This window comes from Lepidochelys kempii, chromosome 15 (genome assembly GCF_965140285.1).
Source record: "Lepidochelys kempii isolate rLepKem1 chromosome 15, rLepKem1.hap1, whole genome shotgun sequence".
NCBI lineage: Eukaryota > Metazoa > Chordata > Testudines > Cheloniidae > Lepidochelys > Lepidochelys kempii.
This window is the reverse complement of record NC_136394.1, coordinates 13,576,271-13,598,343: the sequence shown is the minus strand read 5'-3', so window position 1 is coordinate 13,598,343 and position 22,073 is coordinate 13,576,271. Positions and strand designations below refer to the sequence as shown.

Sequence of the window (22,073 nt, the reverse complement as noted above, 5' to 3'; positions counted from 1 at the left end):
GATGGTTTAAATGTCCTCCCCTGCCATTAAAGGAGATTCCTTTGTCTTGCTTGTCATATTCTGCAGTTAGTGGGTTGATAAAGTAACCATTATATACTGAAGTAGTAATAATTTCTTACATTTGCAGTGCTAACCTGGGTTTTATTGTGAGATTTTCAACTAGAGAGAGAAATGATAAAAATTCTGGTGGCAAGAGTGAGATGAGGAACTGAGCCAGATATGAATTTCATGTATGTAACTGTTTCTTGATTCTCATTCTTAGATCCGAATTGCAGCATTGAATGCCAGCTCCACAATTGAGGATGAGCATGAAGGTACCTTCAAAAGTCACAAAACACAGACAAAGGAGGCTCAAGTAAGTAAAACAATTTTAATAATGTGGAAAATTGACATTGAATCTCTTCTGATATGTTCTAATCTCCCAACATTGGGTCTGTTCTCTCGTAATTTTTGGTTCTAGGGGGAAGAGCTACATTAATATTCTCATCTCCTAAACTCAGCCCTTAGCATACCATGACTCTACTGAAATGGGGTACAGTGCATCTGTGTGGCTTATTTGTGAGTAGGCTGCATTAGTTTAGGAGCTGAGTTTCCTGTCTGCTTACTGAACAGATGAAGAAATATTAGCTGTTGAAAGAGAGAAGTTGCCTGACTCTACTTTACGATACAAACTGAAGACATTTTGATAGGAATGATCTCAGTGTTTCAGCTTTGTGAATCATTCCAGTCATGTTAGTTAGGTAAACTAAGCAAAGATAATCTACGGAGGCCAAGTTCAAGGTGCTGATTTATCTGGCTGATTATATCTCATTCAGAAATATAATTATAATTCATTTAATTATAGACAACTAATCTGAGCACAGTTTGTTTCTGTATAATACTCTCCTGATTTACTAAGAATGTCTCATGGGTACAGATTATTGCAAGAGAAAACATAAAGAGTGTGTATTTTTAATTGATCTTGCAAGGCCTTACACTCAACTTGGTGGCTTTTCTCTGTTTGGATGTAATGTGATAACTTTTCAATACTGCAGCTGATCAATTTGAATGTTTCAAGAATGATCTAGGCTTCAGTAGACAGAACCTTATTGACCTTGGTGAAAATCAAAAGGAGAAAACTGGGGACAGCGGGAACCACAGGCATCTTGGTTAGCAGAAGTAGCAGATTAAACCACCTCTCTAATTGTTTATAGACCAAAGATCTTGTTGATGGCAGCTGTCAATCTTCCTTCTTCTCCAGACATCTAGAAAGACTTATGTTCAGTGTTGGAGAGGAGTCAAGGGTTGTGATACATGTAGGTACCAATGACACAGGGAAAGGTAGGAGAGAGATCCAGTCTAAATTTGGCCTCCAGGTAGGTTAGAGATTAAAATAGAGGACCTCCAGGGTGGCATGTCTCTGATATGCTATCAGAATTGAGAGCAATGGAACTGCTCATGTGGTTCTCTCAATATAAATGAGATGGTGCTGCTGGCAGGGCATTCTCTTTGAGAGATCCTTGATTTTGGAAGTCCCTTTCCTTGGTCTACCAGAGCCCAGGTTTGTTAACCACCTGAGCATGCTGCACACCCCATCCTTTTCCGCTCCTCTTTGTTTTGCCTGTTGAGGAGGCAATGAATTATTTAGCTAACATTATTGATAAATCATCATATTTATCAGATAGAAATATTTAAAAGAAAAGAACGTGTATTTATTGTTAAAACCTTAGATTTTACAGCTTCACTTAGGCCTTGTTCATACTGTTTATGAAACCATTCTAGCAGCTGCCATATTTAAGTAGAGTCGTTACTAGCAACAACTGAATTAACTTTCCTGACCAGTGTAGACTGGGTTTTTTCTATTGTAAAACTATGCTGAATACTAACCACTTTGACAGGTAGCTTTTAGTATGGTTTTATAACTAGATTCACAAAAAATATTTTACAAACTGCAAAGGTGATAGACTCCTAATAATAACAACTGCGTTTAGCCTGGTTACAACTATTGGACCCAATTCAGAAAAGCCTACCTATTCAGAGAGGGTGCTTTATTGTTCATATTAATGAAGAAATATACTTATTCCATTGAAGCCCAATGGGACTTAAGTATGTGCTTAAAGTTAAGTATGTGCATGAGTGCTTTCCTGAATAGGATTGACAGAAATGCTTTCCTGAATAATGGCCATGGTATGCACATTGTTTTAAGGCTGTATTAAACCACCTTCCCCCCCACCTCCCTTCTGCCCCCCCGGCAAATTGCTTTTGACTTCCACATATTTTCTTAAAATCTCTAATTTTATTGCAAGGATTCTCCTTGGTTGTTCTAGTATTTTTTTCTTTTATTTCTGAAGACTATTAAATAAAAAGTTAATAGAAAAATCAGTAGAGAAAATCCATTATATAAATCTTCTCTTATTTAAGTGTTACTTCTGCATAAGAGTTGTGATGATTATGTTGTTAATTTTGTTACTTTGACCCACAGGAGGCAGAAGCTTTTGCTCTGTATCACAAAGCTTTGGACCTTCAGAAACATGACCGATTTGAAGAGTCTGCCAAAGCTTACCATGAGCTGCTTGAGATTCGTCTTCTGCGAGAGGTCAGTGAAATTAGCCACATCTTTACTGCATTTTGTGCTATTCCATTGTGTCTTGGCCATGGATGACTCAAAAATGTAATGCTGGTTGTCAGTTGGCTGGTTATTTGCTGCTGTTTATCACTAGTCTAATTCCTGATGTCAAGGGTACATTTGTTTTGTTTACCATTTTCAGGCAGTTCTCTCTGGTGATGAGAAAGAAGGGTTAAAACATCCAGGCTTGATGTTAAAATATTCCACCTATAAAAATCTAGCGCAATTGGCAGCACAGCGAGATGACCTGGAGACAGCCATGGAGTTCTACTTAGAGGTACAGTACAGTCTGAGTACAATATGAGAGTCTCAATATTTACTAGTCTTGCTGAAGTAGATGTGAGAGACCCTCACCATATTTTGTATAAATGATTTGCATTAGGGCTGTCAAGTGATTAAAAAGATTAAGCGTGCGATTAAACAATAATAGAATACCATTTATTTAAATATTTTGGATGTTTTCTACATTTTCAAATATATAGATTTCAGTTACAACGCAAAATACAAAGTGTAGAGTGCTTAATTTATATTTTTCTGATTACAAATATTTGCACTGTAAAAAAACAAAAAATAATATTTTTCAATTCACCTAATACAAGTACTGTAGTGCAATCTCTTTGTCATGAAAGTTGAACTTACAAATATAGAATTAAGTACAAAAAATAACTGCATTCAAAAATAAAGCAATGGAAAACTTTAGAGCCTACAAGTCCACTCAGTCCTATTTCTTGTTCCGCCAATTGATCAGACAAACAAGTTTGTTTACATTTGCGGGAGATAATGCTGCCCGCTTCTTGTTCGTAATGTCACCTGAAAGTGAGAACAGACATTCTCATGGCACTGTTGTAGTCTGTGTCACAAGATATTTACATTGCAGATGTGCTAAAGATTCATATGTCCCTTCATGCTTCAACCACCATTCCAGAGGACATGTGTCCATGCTGATGACAGGTTCTGCTCGATAACAATCCAAAGCAGTGCAGACAGATGCATGTTCATTTTCATCTTCTGAGTCAGATGCCACCAGCAAAAGGTTTATTTTCTTTTTTGGTGGTTTGGGTTCTGTAGTTTTCGCATCGGAGTGTTGCTCTTTTAAGACTTCTGAAAGCAGGCTCTACACCTCTTCTCTGTCAAATTTTGGAAGGCACTTTAGATTCTTAAACCTTGGGTTGAGTGCTGTAGCTATCTTTAGAAATTTCACATTGGTACCTTCTTTGAGTTTTGTCAAATCTGCAGTGACAGTATTCTTAAAATGAACATGTGATGATGGGTCATCATCTAAGACTACTATAACATGAATATATAAGGCAGAACGCTGGTAAAACAGCAGGGGACATAAAATTCTCCCCCAGTGAGTTCAGTCACAAATTTAATTAACGCATTATTTTTTTAATGAGCGTCATCAGCATGGAAGCATGTCCTCTGGAATGGTGGTCGAAGCATGAAGGGGCATACGAATGTTCAGCATATCTGACACGTAAATACCTTGCAGTGCTGGCTACAAAAGTGCCATGCAAATGGCTGTTTTCATTTTCAGGTGACATTATAAATAAGAAGTGGCAGCATTATCTCCCATAAATGTAAGCAAACTTGTTTGTCTTAGCGACTGACTGAACAAGAAGTAGGACTGAATGGACTTGTAGGCTCTAAAGTTTTGTATTGTTTTGTTCTTGAGTGCAGTTATGTAACAAAAAAATTTGACATTTTTAAGTTGCACTTTCACAGTAAAGAGAGTGCACTACAGTACTTGTATGAGGTGAATTCAAAAAGCCTGTTTCTTTTATCATTTTTACAGTGCAAATACTTGTAATAAGAATAATATAAATTGAGCAGTGTACACTTTTTATTCTGTGTTGTAATAGAAATCAATATATTTGAAAATGTAGAAAAACATCCAAAAATATTTAAGCAATTTCAATTGGTATTCTGTTGTTTAACAGCGCAATTAAAACTTCGACTAATCACAAATAATTTTTGAGCTAAATGCATGAGTTAATTGTGATTAATCGACAGCCCAAATTTGCATGTATTGTGTGTATGTTTAGGTAATAAATATGGTATTACTTGCTCACCTTTTCAGTCCCAAAGAACAATAGTGTTCCATCATAAACCTCAACTCTAGCAAATACAAACTATATTAGGCAATGTGTACAGACACACACATGCATGTGTAGACATGTGTATATGGTGTGATATTTTTGTTTTCTAGGCTGTAATGTTAGACTCTACTGATGTCAACCTGTGGTATAAAATTGGTCGTGTTGCAATAAGGCTAATCCGTATGCCACTGGCACGACATGCTTTTGAAGAAGGGCTCAGATGTAATCCTGATCACTGGCCTTGTTTAGATAACCTCATCACAGTCTTGTACACGCTCAGTGACTATACAAGTAAGTACAGTTAGTTTTTGTATAATTTTTCTTAAAATATGCAATTCAAGTAAAAATCAATATGATCAGAACAGTACAGTGATGCAGTCTTTCAGACAATATCTTAAACAAGCAATGTATTGAAATTATAAGACACTAATGTGTAAGTTTTTCAAGGTAAAGTACAGTGATTTGTAACCGTTTTTAATTACAGGAAAAATCCCTATCTGCTGCTTTTATTTATTGAAAACCATCATTGTGCTCATTTATTTTTATTCAGTTCTTTTCTCTTTTAGAATTCCTATGACTTTTTTAAATAATGGAAATAAAATTAAGTTTATATCATTTTATGTTACAAGGGATCCCAAACAGAACACACAGACGAGGGGCAAGGAAACAAAAGTTCCAACCATGGATATTGAGTTGAAATGCGTTTTGTCCCCTGGTCCCCCCAAAGGATTTGCTTTTCTGTAGGAAATGTTTGAGGTGGACTATGAGCAAGATCCTTTTGGGGGAGGAATTTCTTGAATTCAGTATCCCTGGTTGGATTCATGAGTCTGGATTCAATTAAAAATTCACAGAAACAGCATTTAAATTGTTTGTTAAATAAAATAATCTTAAATATGTTGTATACATAAAAAAACATTTTTATCAAAAATGTTTTGCATTTAAAACCAGCTGATTTATTAAACAAAGGAAGTATTATCTGCAGTTAGTGACTTGAACTGATTATCTATGGTCTCTAGGTCCTTTAAGATTTTAGAAACAGGAGATCTCATTCTCTCACACCTAAGTTTTATTCATAGAGTGGAAGAGGAAAACAAGCCTTTACTGGTTTTTCAACTCCCAACTGGTTTCTTACCCTTGCATGAGCTAGTCATTGAGCTGAACTAGTTAAATAAACTGAGGAGAAGAAAATATTCGCTCTGCAGCACACTGTTTTCCTTCCTCTATAAATAGAACTACAGTACAACAGGATACTCTCTAAGCTGGTTCCATTGTAAATATTGATCAGTGTGTGGTAGTAGTTTAACTATTAAGGACCAGGTAATGCACTCCATGGAAAAATACATGTAAGGAAGTTTGTGTTGTAGCTTGTGGAGTTTCTGAGATACCTTGTCAGTAGACAGGGTTTCTGTGGCCACAAAGGGAGCAGGGGACGAGGCCCAGCACCTGTGTAAATGTCTGAAGATCTGTGAGGAAATTCCACAGAGGACCAGGGATCCATACTACTTCCTGAGCCACTCCCTTTTTTCCCAGCAGCACAGCTTCCTTAGGAGCTGCACCTTACCGCTCTACCCACCTAATGGGAAGATAAGGTGGAATGGGTTTGTGCAAAAGTTCCAGCTGATAAAGTCACCATTAATTTCTTCTGGAATTTTAGCAAAGGATGATGCCGTGAAGAGCAGCTATCCTTAGACATGCTTCCCTCCAGAAGGTCACACAACTCCAAAAAACCTTTGGAGTACCAACTACATGCTGTTTCTGAGGAAATTTCTCTGTGATCTCGGAAGTTGGAAGATGTAGCATTAATTCCCCTCTCTTCTGCAATTTTAGTCCATAAGGACAGGATATCCACGTCTTCTATCCCCTCTGCCTCATGCAGCAAGAGAGATATGGCCCTGCACCAGTCTGAAGTTATGAATGGCACTCTTAAACTCTGCTTAATCAGATAAAAGGATGAAACAGCAAACATTTCAATTAAGTTCTTTTTTAATCCATACTTTTTTTTTCTGATGGGAAGATGTTTGTCTCTATGCGGAAGGACATTTAATTCTTTGGGTAATAATCTATTCTCCTCTGCCCCACAATACTTAAAAAATATCTGTAGGATTTAGAGTGAAAATATGATCTGGAGCTGTGATCTATTATACATCAGAGTGCATGCAAGAAGCTTCCCTGTAGACCTCTCTCTCACTCTCATGCATGTTCTTTGTCTTTGTTGTCATTTCTAGCAAGTTACCTCCAGGATTTGAGTATAAAACTACAATATAGTTCATAGTTATGGTTAATTATGCAGCAATTGATATAACTGTCTCTCAACTTTCAAATTCAGGTTTCATGTGGTAGATGAACCAATACAAATTAAGGTTAATAGGTGACTCCAAGGTAAATTAGAGATGTAGGGCCTGATCCCGTCGTCCTTCCTCATGAGAATAGTCTTAATGGAGTAAATGGGATTACTCCGGTGAGTAAAGAATGCAGGATATGGCCTTTCCTGCTGTAATGCAATTTGTAATGCAGTGATCATGATAAATGCTGAGGAATGGTGTAAAAACACTGAAGGATTCCTGTTTTTCAGAAATATGGGGTTTGAAACCAAAACCTGATAAATGACTTTGTTAAGCTGTTTAGCAAAGTTGTAGATTTGTTTTTAGGGGCTAAAACTTGAGAATGTGGGGTTATGATTAGGATGCCCAGGTAAGTTATTTTATTTGTATATCTATGTGTTTAACCATTTGCAGAGAGAATTACAAATCAATGATTGTCGAAATGTTTCATGTCCAGTTGAAGATTTTAACAATCTTGTTAGTAGTTTATATTTATCCCAGAAGTGGGAACTTTTGAATGATCCAAAGTGTCAAATTGCCCATAATTCTTATTTCTGTTTCCTCTATTAGCATGTTTGTATTTTATCTGCAAAGCTCTGGAGAAAGACTGCCAATACAGCAAAGGACTGGTATTGAAGGAGAAGATTTTTGATGAGCAACCTTGCCTCAGGAAAGACTCGTTAAGGATGTTCCTCAAATGGTGAATCTCATTCTTAGTCATCCTATAGTTCTTACATTAGAATTTTAGGATAGAAGTAGTTCAGAAAGCCTAGTGAGGTCCAACATTTTAAACTAATATAATTGTACCATGTAGTTTTTGTCTTCTGAATAAACCTTATTGCTGTGTTAGGTACTATTTTCCATGTTAATTACTTGTTGCAAGAAGAAAATTCTAACTTTTTCTTTGTAGTGTTCCAAAATTATTTTAATTCCCAGACTTTTTTAAATTCCCATTATTGTGTTTTGCTTTTATATATAACTATAATTGAAACATGTACATCCACCTCCCCTGTCTGTTCTTTTCAGGATTTACTTTCCTAATTGAAATCACTTCTTAATTACCACCTTTCCATGGCATTTGACTTGGGACCAGCTCTAGCTGTCCCTGAAATCAATGTAAAGACTTGCATTGACTTCAGTGAGAATTGTATATGGTTATTAGTTTTGTAAGCTTCTGTCGTATCTGAGATGCAAGAATCCTGTAAGATTATGTGAGCATTTGGATTATTTATTTCTGAAAACTGTTATTGAAACATTATGGTTGAGATTTGTTGTTTTTTATTTATTTATTGTTTATATGAAGTTTGGGGTCCCGTTGTGCTAGGCATTGTACAAACCTATAGTTAGAGACTTCCCCCTTCCTTGAAGATTTTATAATCTCAAAGGTGGGAGAAACAGTGACACAGAGAATTGAAGTGATTTACCCAAAATCACCAGCAGATCAGTAGCAGAGCCAGGTCTCCTGACTCCCCATCTAACATTGTGTCCATCAACAAAACTCAAGAAATTGAAAATTAGGATTTTAATTCAACTGTAACTCAGTCCCATTGTGCATCTGTAATATTTTATATTCCTGCGCATGTGGATAACATCATTGCCTTAATATGTGTGTGCTATGTGGATGAAGTAAAGTGGAATGTGAATCTTGGTGCACATCTATTGATTCTTTGGTCAGACATGCAAATAGAGTTTTTCACTGTATCAGCACTGTACTCTACACAGCCTGCAAATTTTGAAACATGAAGTGTGGGGGATCATCTGAAGGGATGCAGATGTGTATCACTGGCTTTCTATAGTATCCTGAGAGAGTCATTTTAAAATTTCATTTTTTAGAGCATAGCAAACTCTTGAGTGCTCAGCATCTGAACATGTGAAACTTGATTTGAAAGTTAATTTTTTGTGGACATACAGTTACAGACTCAAATAATCCTAGGTAGTTAAGGTGGAGTGTGTGTACTGGCAAAGAGCAGAAAGGCTGCCAGACCTATTTGGGCTGCTGATGCATCTTAAGGTAGAAGTTTAGTGTAGGGATGGCTTTATAGCTTGCAAGGAAGGAGCTAGCGAATCTTAAAGGAAGGACAGTCTTGTTTTTGACTTGGGCTAGATATAGAAAATAAGGGCCTGTGACGTAGACTTTTGGTTGGTTAGTTACTTAGGCCATGATTTAGCAAAGCTTTAAGCACATAAATTCAGCAAAGCATTTAATGATAATTTTTTCCCCACAGTCTGATATTTCAAAAACAATGGAATAGATATTTTTCAAACTCTCAAAAAATTCACTTCTGGACTGAAAACATGCAAGAGAATTTTCAACCCTAGATGTTATTTTTGCTGAAACTTTGAGTTGCTCAAAATGGGACCCTGGAACAAAAGGAGTTTCTCAGCCATAACAATAGCATTGCTGTAATCGATCTCACTGCTTTCCTATTCATTTCCCACTTTTTAGAAAGTGAAAGAGGAGAATCTGCCTTGAACCATCTAATTTTAGAATGAACTGTGAACAAATGTATATGTGCTTTTATATGTGATTACTGTTTTTGTACCCTACATTAGAGGAGAATCTTAAATTAATCTCTTTGATATTAAAAAAATAAAACTACCTATGTTGTCTTCCTTTCTCACCACCTCTCAGTGACATGTCGATCCATGATGTGAATGTGAGTGTAGCTGAAACAAGAGCAATCATAGATGAAGCATTGGAGCTACGTAGAAGGAGGCAGGCTCTAATGGTGCGAGAGAGAGAACCAGATCTTAAGCTTGTCCAGCCAATTCCCTTTTTCACGTAAGTCATCACTGTTTCTGTTTCGGAAAGTCATGGCCATAGTTCATTGGAATCTCTTCAGCATGTATTTTTCCTCATTACATGTATTTATTTTTTTTAAGTTTCAGTAATCCATAAGGAGTGTGGCTCTGTTCATGTTTCCAGATTAAAGTTGATACATACCAGTTAAAACATGCTGAAACAAAATTGTGGTGTGAACTAGGAACAAGTAGCTAAATTCAGGATATCTTCACAACAGAAAATTTGAAATTTTCCTGCATTGATTGGTTTGCATCTGAAATTTAAAGCTTTTTTTTAATTTATGTTTTTAATATTTTTACCATTTGGATAATGGGGATTTATAAACTAATTACTATTCTACAAAAATGTTCTATTGTGCATTTGGATAGTCTAGGAATTCTGTTAGAATACATTGTGTGTTTTAAATACATGTGTTAGAGACTTCTGTGATCTTATTTAGGGCCTGTTTCTGCCACCCTTATTTGCACTGAATAGTTTTCTCTGCAAGTAGTCCAATTTCAGAGCAAGTTACTACTAATTGTATAAAAGGCTGACAAAATCTTGCCCTTACCCATTGAGTATAATGCTAGACCTGAAAATTCATATTAAACTGGGTTAATGTTTTTGTTTTTGAGGTGCAGCAATTTCCTCTGCAATGAGTGGTTTCTCTTGGGGTGAAGCATATCGTGAGCTCCATTTTCTGTCTATTATACTTAAAGCCATTGTTGGGAACAGGAAAATTAATGACTGTGATAATGTTAATCCTACTCTTTGGTTCAACAGTATGTTCCAAATAGGAAGCAAGACCCATGAGACATTTGCTGCTGAACTGAAATCTCTAGGGGACAGGGTGCCAAAAATCGTATTCTCCAGCTTTTCTAGTTGCGTGACAGATTTTGACTCCATGAGGAATCTATTCCTCTTACACTGATAAAATCGCTTTTGATACCCTCAGTAATTCTAACCTTCTATAGAAGAACATCTTCACTGTAATTCCTACATCCTGCAGTTTTTAACTGTAATATAGAAGGTTATGTGGCAAAAGCTAATGAATAAATGGATAAAATAAGTGTTTGTGTTTTTACATGCAGGTGGAAGTGTCTAGGAGAAAGTTTACTTGCTATGTATCATCACCTGACAACATGTGAGCCTCCTCGACCTAGCCTGGGGAAGAGAATTGACCTCTCAGAGTACCAAGACCCAGTCCAGCACTTGATTCTTTCTCCTACCTCTACTCCTGTCAGTGTTATCCAGCCCAATCCTGTCAGCACTAATCCAGTGGTTACAATGAGTGACCCATTATTAACTTACACTCCAATGACACCCAATTTTTCCGGTCATAGTGAGAATTTACTGGAACCAGTAATGCCTATAGGTGAGCAAGGTACTTTAGTCTACAATTCCAGATGACACTGTTGTCTTTGCAGACATAAACGAGACTGGAAAATGTCTGTTGTCTTTAGAAATGAGTGTTTTCTAAACTGTCTTCTAGCTGATCCAATGCATTTTCAAAGTACGTATATTCCAAGTCAGAAAAAGAAAAGTTCAGTCATATAAAGCTGTGATAATCTGTAAAACAATTACTTTAAAAAAGAGAAAGCTGTCTAAATGATCTAGGAGGTACTGGATAATGATTAGCTCTGAGTTCTATCCATAATTGATTTTCTATAGCACTCATCACTGTAGTATTTAATCCCTTCTATTCTTGACTGTGCTGCTGTCTCATGCCTCAGTTTCCCCATCTGTAACATAAGGATAATAATGCCTGGGTGATATGTGGCTTAATCTGTTAATATTTGTAAAGCGTCCTGAGGCTGTCAGATGGAAGGAGCCATAAAGAAAAAAATATTATTACTATTAAATAAGATCAGCTGCTTGGCCTGTTTAATTCTCTGCCTTCATATGTACTTATTTGTTTGCAAGATGATATTCATATTCTCAGATGTTCTAAGGTATATACTGTGTAGGGAGGTGTGCGTGTGTATATCTATCTATCCTATCTATTGCTATTGTTCACAAGGCTACCAGTCTTTGGTTGATGTTTATAGGAATTTACAGGTGTTAGAGCGCTAGCCAGAGTCCTATGTTTTCCTTAAAAACCACAAAATTGTGCTGAAACTTAGAAGATTAAAAGAAAGTATATTTTAAAAAAAATCAGGTTTTCAAGCAGTCTGCTTCTTAGTTCTGACCCAGAATTTACATGCATACAAAATGTCATGAGTATCAAACTTAATTTACTTTGTATTCAAATTAAAAGAAGAAAAATTAGAATGTGAGCTATGCATTTCTTAATGAAGAGATGCAGTCATTTTTGCACGTTGTAATAGAATGAGTAGATTTGTGTAAAAATAGTAAAATCATAATGCTTGTTGTTGTCAGGGCAGTCCTCAGATTCCCCATCATGTTTGGTCCTGTAGAAATACAGTGTAGGGTTCCCTATCTGCCTTGACTCAAGTTACTACTGTGACTCTTCCTATCTGATATTTGCTATTTTTTTATGGTAACTGTTCTGTGAAACAAAACATGACTTAGGCCTAACTGTAGTTTGATCAGTGATAAATATGGTTCTGTTTAAGGGGCTACAAGGCCAACATCAAATATAAGCTTTGAAACCTGGTCACTAACCAGACTGCTGTTTAAATGATTCTGTTCCCCTTTAAGTTAAAAGGAATTTTGCCATTGTCTTAAGTAGGAACAGAACTGGGTTCTTGATGTTGCCATAGAATAAAGTAAATTTAAAATATATTTCATAAATCACCGTGATACTAAGCAACATTATCCATTGTGTGTTATTTGGCAATTTGAGTTTTGAAAACGTTTGATTCTGTTTTCTAGGTGACACAACTGTTAGTGATAAATCCAAGAAAGGGGTGAAGCGGAGGAGAATCACAGAAGATAGTGGTGAAACTGCAAAAAGGCGGTCTGCTCGAGTCCGAAACACCAAGTGTAAAAAGGAGGAGAAAGTTGACTTTCAAGAGCTGTTGGTAAAGTTTCTTCCTTCAAGGTACAGCAGACCTTCACTTGCAATGAGAGTTGTTGTCATTATGTGAAGACCACAGGCTTTTTTGTTGACCTGCTGGTTATCCACCCAGATCCTCAGAGGTACTGGACTCATGTTGCTTATTGACAGAAATGTGACTCAGTATCTTTTTATAAATTGTATTAAAACTATTAAAAATAAAACTGTAAAATCAATAAAGCAACAAGTTAATCTCAGTGGTGGATTGAATTAAATCATCAATTTAGTTAAATCATCAGATTAATACAAAATATAACCAATCCTTATACATTCTAAGGAGGTGGCTATACCATTTGGTTAGAAGTCACAACTAAAGAGTTTGACAAAAGTCCATCAGTTCTCTCATTTGAATGGTTAGGTATCTCAATATCGAAACTGAATTATTGTCTAACATCTGGGGTACAACCTCAGATCCAGTTATCAAACTTTTCCTCCTTAAAATTCAGTCTTGTGTGGTGGCTAACCTTTACCCCCTTCCCCTCCCACTCCCAAAAATGAGACACATTATAAAAATACAGACTGCTACAGAACAAGAGACATTGGACAAGTAGTCAACTTTGACCAGAAATGACGGATGACAATCTCAAATCCCTTAAGACTTCAAGACATAGAATATACTCTAATGGATAATTTTTATGAGACAGTATTTAGGACTGTTTATCTGAGGCACTTTTCTTTCAGGTGCCTTCCTTGCTTGCGTGTTATGGGTGCTCTCACACACATGCATGCACACAGCTACACTTTTCATTTCCACATCCTAAAAATAAAAAGTCTGAATTGTCTGGGTCATCTGCCAACTAATAAGAATAACAGATAAAAACAGAAAAAGGAAAAATAATGTATTAAGGTAACGGAATTTGCAAACTCCTTCAGCTCTCACAGTCTTCTGGACACTCTTAGTAGGAGCTGGAACTGTAGTCAAGGAATTAAACGATGATGTTCTGCTGGCAAAGTGCTTCTCACTAGCGGGCCTCCTTCCAGGTGGGAGTGGCCTGATTATTGATGTCATGAATTGTTCTCCTCAAGTTGTTTAGTCTTGAGGATTCTGAAATGTCAATCTTTCCTCTGGTGTCTTGGAACCCAGAAGATGAGAATTCTTGGCCTTATCCTTGATTCTTACAGTTTATAAACTTTACTTACTCTGTCTTACAGTGCCTCCCTCAAGGTCTTTGAACAAGACATGTGCGAGGCCTGCCTTGCAGCCATGTATCTTGATCCAATCAGGTTCAAATGAGGTCATCCTTAGCCTCAGTTTTAGGAAAAGTCCTGTTTAGATCAGCAATTTTAAAAATACTCAGTGTTTTACATATTACACCGACTAAGTCTATGACCCCCCCCAGACACACCCCCAAATATAAAAAAAAATCTGGATGAGACCACTTGAGGAAGTTGGTATGGTCTTATCCTGGTAAAAGGGCATTGAGATGACATTGTCATTAGTTTACAAAAATTTCAACACTAAATTCCTGTAAAAATAGCTGTTTGGAAGGGATGTTCTTCAACAACCAGTCACTCAACATTCATTCATGTGCAAAATTAAAAATAAGTTCAGATTTATGATCAGTTTCATCATATCCATTTCTCATTCTTGAAGCAAGGCAATTAGAATATTTTCCAGTTTCAGAACTGGGTTTTTATAGGTCAAACAGCTAGTCTTCTAGAATCTATGCCTTGATAGAGAAAAGTAACTTGAAAGTAAAGAAATGCTTTTTTTTTTTTAAGTTTGTCAGGTATTCTCATGTAGGTTATTTCTCTCACTGTTTTTTCTAGAGAAGAAGCAGAAGCAAGTCATAAACTTTTTTGCATAGTTAAGAAGTGGGTATGATTTACACTGTATTGGGTCTGTATGGACCCCAGTGTCATTGTCAACAAATCAGATCAGCGTTTCTCATTAAATCCGAAGGCATATTTGTTTTTACATTGATTATTGATTTGAGTGGGATGATTTCAAAAACAAAGATCCTTCTGAAAGGAAAATGTTAAGTTGCATTGCTAAAAGGGTTTGGATCTGCTCATACTTAAAATAATAATGCTGATAACACTGTTTTTTTTTTTTTTAAAAACAATTCCAAATGTTGTGGAGTAGTCTTGTCAGTTTCTGAAGCTTATTTGCTAGGATTTGCTCTTTTCTGTAGGCTGTTTCTTTCCATTTTTAGGGATAGCATGCTTGAGGCTTTTTACTCTGATGAAGTCTGGGAATAAATTTAAATTTCTGATGATGAACTCCAACTAGGATACTTCCATTGTGAAAATATACATAACACCTACACCCGGCAAGCTATTTGTTATTGAAAATAATATTCAGACTCTCTCAAGTACTGTTCTTTTACTTGTTTTCACCCCTTTTCACCCAGGCTGCGGAAACTGGATCCAGAGGAAGAGGATGATCCTTTCAATAACTATGAGGTGCAATCAGAGATCAAACAAGAGAATTTCCAGCATATTGGACCACATAGAATGTCATTTGACTCTACAACATTCATGGAATCTGGTAGGGACTTCAGCATATCCATTTTTCTACTTGTTTTCTTTTTTCCCTTATGTCTGCTTTTTTACTCCCACTTCTGTTTTTTTTCTTTTTGTGCACAAAAGAATGTTATTTTAAAGGATTTATTTTAATACATCAGTTGACTGAGCTTCACTGTATTAATAAATTATTTTTGTTTTCATTGGGCTGCTTATTTACTCTGTGTGATCTGTGTTGTGTGCATGATCTCATTTAACCATTTCAGTGTAGTCACTTTATTCTGCATAAATTCAAGGCTACTCCTGCAAAAGGAGAACCACTGTGTCATAAAGGTGTTATGGGTGTTCTTTATGCGAGATGTATGCTAAATGTCACAAAGCATTAAAAGTAGTATTCTCAGAAGCGAGGCAAGGAATTAAATGTGGTTAGTTTCAACAAACAGGTCTCTGTGCTCATCTGCTTTCCAGAGAAGCAGGATGTTCATGAATTCCTATTGGATAACCTGAACAATGGTGGCATCCTAGAACTGATGATGAGATATCTGAAAGTAATCAGCCAGAAGTTCCTGGTGAAGTGGCCACCTGGCTTGTCTGAGGTGGTCCTTAGTATCTACAATAGCTGGAGAAAGCATAGTAGTAATTTGCCCAACCCGTTACTGAGGGACTGTAGCAACCAGCACATCAAGGTAAGGAAACGCTCTATTTTTTGAGCTTCTTAATTTACCACATCCACCGTATATTACTCTGTGTGTCTTGAATGTGCTGCAGCCTCAGCTCAACCCTTAAAAGCAGAACACAAAGCTGTGTGTGCACCATTTGAGATGCAGGAGGCAGCTCCAGACACAGAGTGAAAGATCGAATTATGTGTAAGTACTGTAGGACGTAGCAATTTAATGACAGAAACAACAGTGCCAACTGCAGTGCACTCAAGTTGTGGGGGGGTTTGGTTTGGTTTTGTTTTTTGTTTTTTTTAGCCAATCAACAGTGCTGCACAGACCATAAGATTTTTGGGTACAGAGATTTTTGAACCCATGTCAGGAGCCTTCACCCTCTTCAGATGGAGCTGCAGTTACAACCCTGGTTACTGTGGAAAAAATGTAAAAATAATTTTCTCTTTAATCCACACAACCACATCTGTAAGAGCTGTAACAGAACATCCAGTGTTACTAGGAACAACTCATATCCAGTTTTGTTTTTTTTTATCCACCCATCTTTATGCAGAAAGCATTAATGAGCTGGCAAAACTAGCATATGTGTTCATTCTCCTTGATTCCTACAATTTCTTGAGTATTCATCTCAGCCTTTTGATGTTTTTTTTCAGATGTTCTAACATAAGGTATTAATGATGAAGCAACTTAAAATGGTTATATTTTAGGTTGAGGATGTTGCTCTTTTTCAAGACTGGGCCAACTGTTCCCTTCTTATCTTCTTCCCCACTAGATCGTCTTATCTTCTCATAAACAGACTTTTTTCATTCCTTTTTCCAGTTGTAAAAGGCCAGGGGAGTCTCTTTAATCCTACTGAGCATCATAGAAAGAGGGCAACCTCCTTTCCTTAGACAGAAGAAAGCCACGATGGGTGTAGGTTGGAAATGGAAATCACAAAAGAGGATTAATTAGAAAGCTTCCTTTCAAGTGATTTGTTAACTTCTTTTTACTTTCCAAACAAGGTTCTTTGTATTCTTCCCTGACCTTTTCATACCTTCATTGTAGGATATGATGCTGATGAGTCTGTCTTGCATGGAATTACAACTTGACCAATGGTTGCTGACGAAAGGGAAGAGCTCTACAGGTGAGAATTGGTTTTTCTCTGCTAGCCTATTCTTACAGTGTAAATTAAACTTGTAAGAAATTTTGTGAATCATTTATTAGAATACTGAGCTGTTACTTCTCCAGATGTAGGTCTGATCAATGGATGTGTACAACAGTTCATCTTTTTTTTTATTAGTGTTTGTGTTAGAAGGGTGAGCTGAGTGTTTGCAGCTGCTGCACATGGAACTGTTTGCATAGGGAGAATGTGATTTTATACTAAACTGTAATAAATTAATTTACAGTTTCCCCTCGAAATTGCCCTTCTGCCACTGTGAACGGAAAGTTTGGTCCTGATTTCCCAGGATCCCATTTTCTGGGGGACTTGTTGCAGCTCTCATTTGCATCCTCCCAGCGAGATCTGTTTGAGGAAGGTTGGCTGGAGTTTGTGGCTCGAGTGTATTGGCTGAAGGCTCGCTTTCTAGCACTGCAGGTTTGTTTTCATTTTGAGTTCAACAAATAGAATTTTTCACACTTAGCACAGTTTTTAAACAAATGGACTTAAGAATTATTATAAGCAGTTGAAGTGGTGGGTCTATGTTAAGTCATCAACACATTGGAGTCAAGTAATTCAGGAATAGCTTGACCTCTTTGAAGACAAAGTAGAGGTTACATTTGTCTATTTTATTTAGTTTCATTAACTGTCCCTATGAACGTTCAGTAATTAGATGCAAAGGATCTGGCCAAAATCCTTATGCATTGTACCAGAATTCAGTCATTTTGGTACATACAAGTGTTTAAAGTAGTTTGTCTTCTGTCCCCAGAAATAAATTTCAGCTGGAATTATAATGAACAGCTGCAAGACACAAATTCACTAACAGACTGAAGCCTGGATTCTAGCTCGTAGAATCTGTAATAGAAGCCCAAATAGCATGTCCAAAATGCAACTGTGCATTGAGTCAACATTTATATATTGTGATTGATTCTTTTCTTCCAATGGAGCTTGATCCTTCTGTTGACAACAGTTATTCATTTCATGTACAGATTTTCAAGCAGTTTGTCCTAGACCGATTGCTCAAGTAAACAGTCCAAAGAAAAGTTATTTATTGGATCCCAGACTTCATCATTATTTTATTTCAAGCATCGGTTTCTTAAGGCAGCGAAGAAAATGTTTACAGATTGTCTGTACTTAAGTCTAAACTTTTGAGAAGAAAAAAATGTGGGTTTGACTAATCAAACTTTAATCTTCAATTGATAACGTACTATATCAGTTGATTTCATATACACACACTGAGTAATTCATTTCCTTTTTATTTTCATATCTCAAAATCCTTCTTTAAGAAATCCATCTAATGAAAAACTGGATTGTTCCATAGAAAAATTAGTGGGGACAGAACCTTCTTCTCATTTATGAAGTATGTTTAATCATTTTATACAACTGAAGTAGAGACTCCTTTAAGTCATTTTATTTTCACTCAAAAATAAAATTTCTTTAAGTTAAAAGGATCTTCTAATTCCTTTTTCAGGTGAAGACCATTCAAAATCAACTGTCACTGCACAGTCCCAGTAACAAAGAAACATATAGACTAGACTGAAAGATAAAATTTTTATGATTATGACACACATGTAACTCCTCTGTTTCACAATAGATCTAGATATTTCAATTAAAAAAAACAAAGATGGAAGTAGAAGGATAATCTGAAACATAAATATACGTTTGGAATCAGAACCAGCTCCGCTTAAACTGAATGCAGGTTGTCCAGTCAAAATGTATTGATCATCTTTATTAAACAGACTGTCTTTATGGCTAGTGCTGTATCTCTTCAGCTTTAGTGAGTTATATTTTCTCCCTCTACAGCCTCTCTTCCTGTCCTGATCCTTCCCTTTTAGGAAAACTCAAATCTGTTTAAGATGAACAAAGTGGGTTGTTCACAGTTTTACTTTCTCTTAACTAGTTAGCTGTACATCTCAGTAATGTTACCCAAATTTATGGTTCTGGTCAGCATAAAAGGAAGACTTACTTCTGGATTTAATCTGCCTCCCTTCACTTTCAGAGAAAGGGAATGTTAGTCAATTTATACAAATAAATTTTCCTGTTATGTAACTTGAATACCTAGTGTCCGGTTTCCTCCCCTTTTCCCCCCAGTGGTGATGAAGGTAGCAGGTAGAATAGACTGGTAAACTGTTGGTGATGACTCTTTTGGTTGATATTCTGATTAGTTAAGTACCCCCCCAAATAATTTGCCTATCTCTCACTGACAGTGTACTCACAGAGTTAGTGATTCAACATTGCCTAGCTGCTTTTGAAGAATCTCAGGTAGCATTGTGTGATTTCCTCAAACTGTTTCCACAGGGTGACATGGAGCAGGCATTGGAGAATTATGACATCTGCACTGAAATGCTGCAGAGTTCCACTGCACTCCAAGCCAAAGCTGGCAATGAACACAGCATTGTGATCCGATTACCTAACCTCCATGTTGATTCTGTTGTTTCTCTAGAAGAGGTAGGGATCAGTTTGTTTGTTTGTTTGTTTGTTTGGGTTTTTTCTGTTTCTAAGTTCATCCAAAATTGAGGATTCCAGTCTACTTAGTGTGGTTTTGATACATTTCTAAAGAAGAGCTAAGTCTTGTGAGAAACTAGAGATTTTATATGTGTGCGCCATTTTCTTGTTTACATTCCGTTTTCCTTTGGGCTGTAATGTGATAATTCTGGAGGGAATCTGAGATAAAGATGCTAAGGGACACGTTCCCTTTGGGGATAAAAAACACGTTTTATGATTTAAAAACAAACAAAAAAAACTAGTGCGGCTTCTGTATCAACAGTGCTCAGAAACAATGCCGTAGCTGCAAGATTCATTTCAAAATTACTAGCACTTGCCCTGATGGAAAAGTAGCATGTATAACATCAGTAGCAGCTGTCTTAAAGTGAAGAATATTTTTACAAACCAGTTTAAAACCAATAATGATTGTGTTTTATAGTTAATTGATTTGAAAACCATCCTTCCCTTTTTCAGTTAAATGCTTTCTTTATCTATTACTGGTCCCTGCACAATTCAGTCTTGCTTAATAAATAGAATGAAAAATATTGCTATCAGGGTGCTGCATATACAGCTGTTAGTCATTAGACTAGAGCTTTGTTTCAGAGGGTTTCTTATGCTTTAATTTCACTGTTCAAATGAACTCTTGCCTTCAGCAGTCAGAATTTTCCAGTAAAACATGCAAATGAATTTATAAATAAAAAATTAGACATCATTGTTGTTTTTCTGTTACTGCTTATGGGGGAGGGCTTCAAACGCAGGCAATGCCATCTGATGATTGCTCTTTCTCATAGTTCATCAGAAAAAATGTGAGGTTTTGAGATTTATGGCTTAAATACAAAAAACGATAGTACTAATTTTTTAAAAAATTAAATACAAGTTGGGGTAAGTGATAATGGTTGGAAGCTTGTCTACTTTCTTCCTTGTCGTTTCTCTTCCTTCCAGTGCTGTAAATTTTACACATCCTACAGCTATAGTTTTGTTGTTCATAAGAAAAGTCAGTCATTTGCACATGAAGGTGAAATGTAGGTTGGATTGCACTATTTGTGACTTTTGCAGATTGACAAGAACCTCAAGTCTCTGGAGAGATGCCAATCTTTGGAGGAGATCCAGCGACTGTATGAGGCAGGGGATTACAAGGCAGTGGTGCATCTGCTTCGCCCAACCTTGTGCTTTAGTGGATATGGTAGGGCTAAACATCTGGAATTTGTTATATCTATACCAGAGAGACCAACACAGTTACTTCTGCTGCAGGTTTGTTATGTTTCTTTAAAAAATGCTGTTTAGTGAGGTTTTGAAAGCCCTGCATCTGCTTTATTTCCAAGAGCAACATAAAAAAGATTTGGAGGGTTAGTGTTAATGATGAATAGCGTTGACTCCATTTAAGAACCAAAACATGGGGCCAGTGTGTGTGTGTGTGTGTGTGTGAATCCACTCTCTATATATGTGTAGAGAGAGAGAGTGGATTCACCCAAACCTCTAAAACTGATCCAGGTTCAGTCTAGTTTGAAAACTTTAAGACTATATAAACTTGAGTGAACTTGGATCAGTTTTAGAGGTTTATTATGGATGAACCCACTTTACCAATGGCCTGCTACTAGGACTTGGAGTTTTTGTTGCCCTTGACTATTTATATGGTGGCTCCCAAGCATCCTATGCACCTGAAAGTTGTTGGCCAACTGGGTGTGAGGCAAGAAGCACTGGTGTGATAACTTCTCATTAGTCTGTCCTGCTTCATAGTCAGGTTGCTGCACCAGCTGTAACCTCCAGGGTGGCTTCACAGGATATTACAAGAGTCCAACCTAGAGGTGATAAAAGCTTAGATCACCATGGCAAGATCCTTATCTAACAGAAAAGGGTGCCAGATATTGCCCAGCCATAGATTTTTTTTTTTTTAAAAAGTTATTGATCGCTGCTGCAATCAGGAAGTACAGGATAGGAGATTAGTCTAGCAAGATCAAAAGATTATGCACTACCATGACAATTAAGGGACAGATGTCCTCTGCTGAGGGAGCAGGATGCAGTCTGTCAGTTCCTTAGTCTTTCTCTGTGCTGGCTATTTTTACTGCTAGTTTGACTAGAGTGAGCCTGGGCCAGTTGCTTTTCGTCCACATTCCTATTTTGTTGTGATCGTGGGACATCAGATCTTGTTTTCCATACTCAACAAGAAAGAATCTTAGAGCTGGGGATCATAAAAATACGTTGGGCATTGTAACCTTTATCATTGTAGAAACATAGCTTGTTTTCTAAACCAGCAATAAAATAGTAGCATGGCTCCACAGTGACTCAAACTCTGATTCTGTTGAACCTCCATACACAGCAGCATATGGCTAGAGAGCAAGAGGCTCATTGCTGCCTCTTCCCTGCAAAATAGGCTCATGTAGAGTCTCTTTGTATTCAGAGAATGGGACTCAGTGTTGCTTCCCTGATGACACTCAGTTGAGGAGCATGGGTTCTGGGGTCTCTTGTATTGTCCATTTTAATGCCACATTTAGAA

General features: G+C 36.8%; 1 protein-coding gene across 4 annotated transcripts in view; it reads left to right on the top strand.

Annotated features, from left to right (window-relative positions):
* Positions 1–22,073, top strand: part of CABIN1 (calcineurin binding protein 1) — a 206,308-nt gene that overhangs the window by 5,152 nt on the left and 179,083 nt on the right. For 3 of the 4 annotated variants that reach the window (XM_073312664.2, XM_073312663.2, XM_073312661.2), the window contains exons 4-17: positions 263–355; positions 2,462–2,575; positions 2,748–2,882; positions 4,815–4,995; positions 7,596–7,725; positions 9,658–9,807; positions 10,899–11,182; positions 12,643–12,811; positions 15,181–15,317; positions 15,761–15,978; positions 17,005–17,083; positions 17,346–17,533; positions 19,394–19,543; positions 20,636–20,830. In XM_073312664.2, the coding sequence (XP_073168765.2) occupies positions 263–355; positions 2,462–2,575; positions 2,748–2,882; positions 4,815–4,995; positions 7,596–7,725; positions 9,658–9,807; positions 10,899–11,182; positions 12,643–12,811; positions 15,181–15,317; positions 15,761–15,978; positions 17,005–17,083; positions 17,346–17,533; positions 19,394–19,543; positions 20,636–20,830 (2,223 nt within the window). Of the gene's footprint in view, positions 1–262; positions 356–2,461; positions 2,576–2,747; positions 2,883–4,814; positions 4,996–7,595; positions 7,726–9,657; positions 9,808–10,898; positions 11,192–12,642; positions 12,812–15,180; positions 15,318–15,760; positions 15,979–17,004; positions 17,084–17,345; positions 17,534–19,393; positions 19,544–20,635; positions 20,831–22,073 lie in introns of all 4 variants that reach the window. The other variant, XM_073312662.2, reaches the window with a different exon arrangement.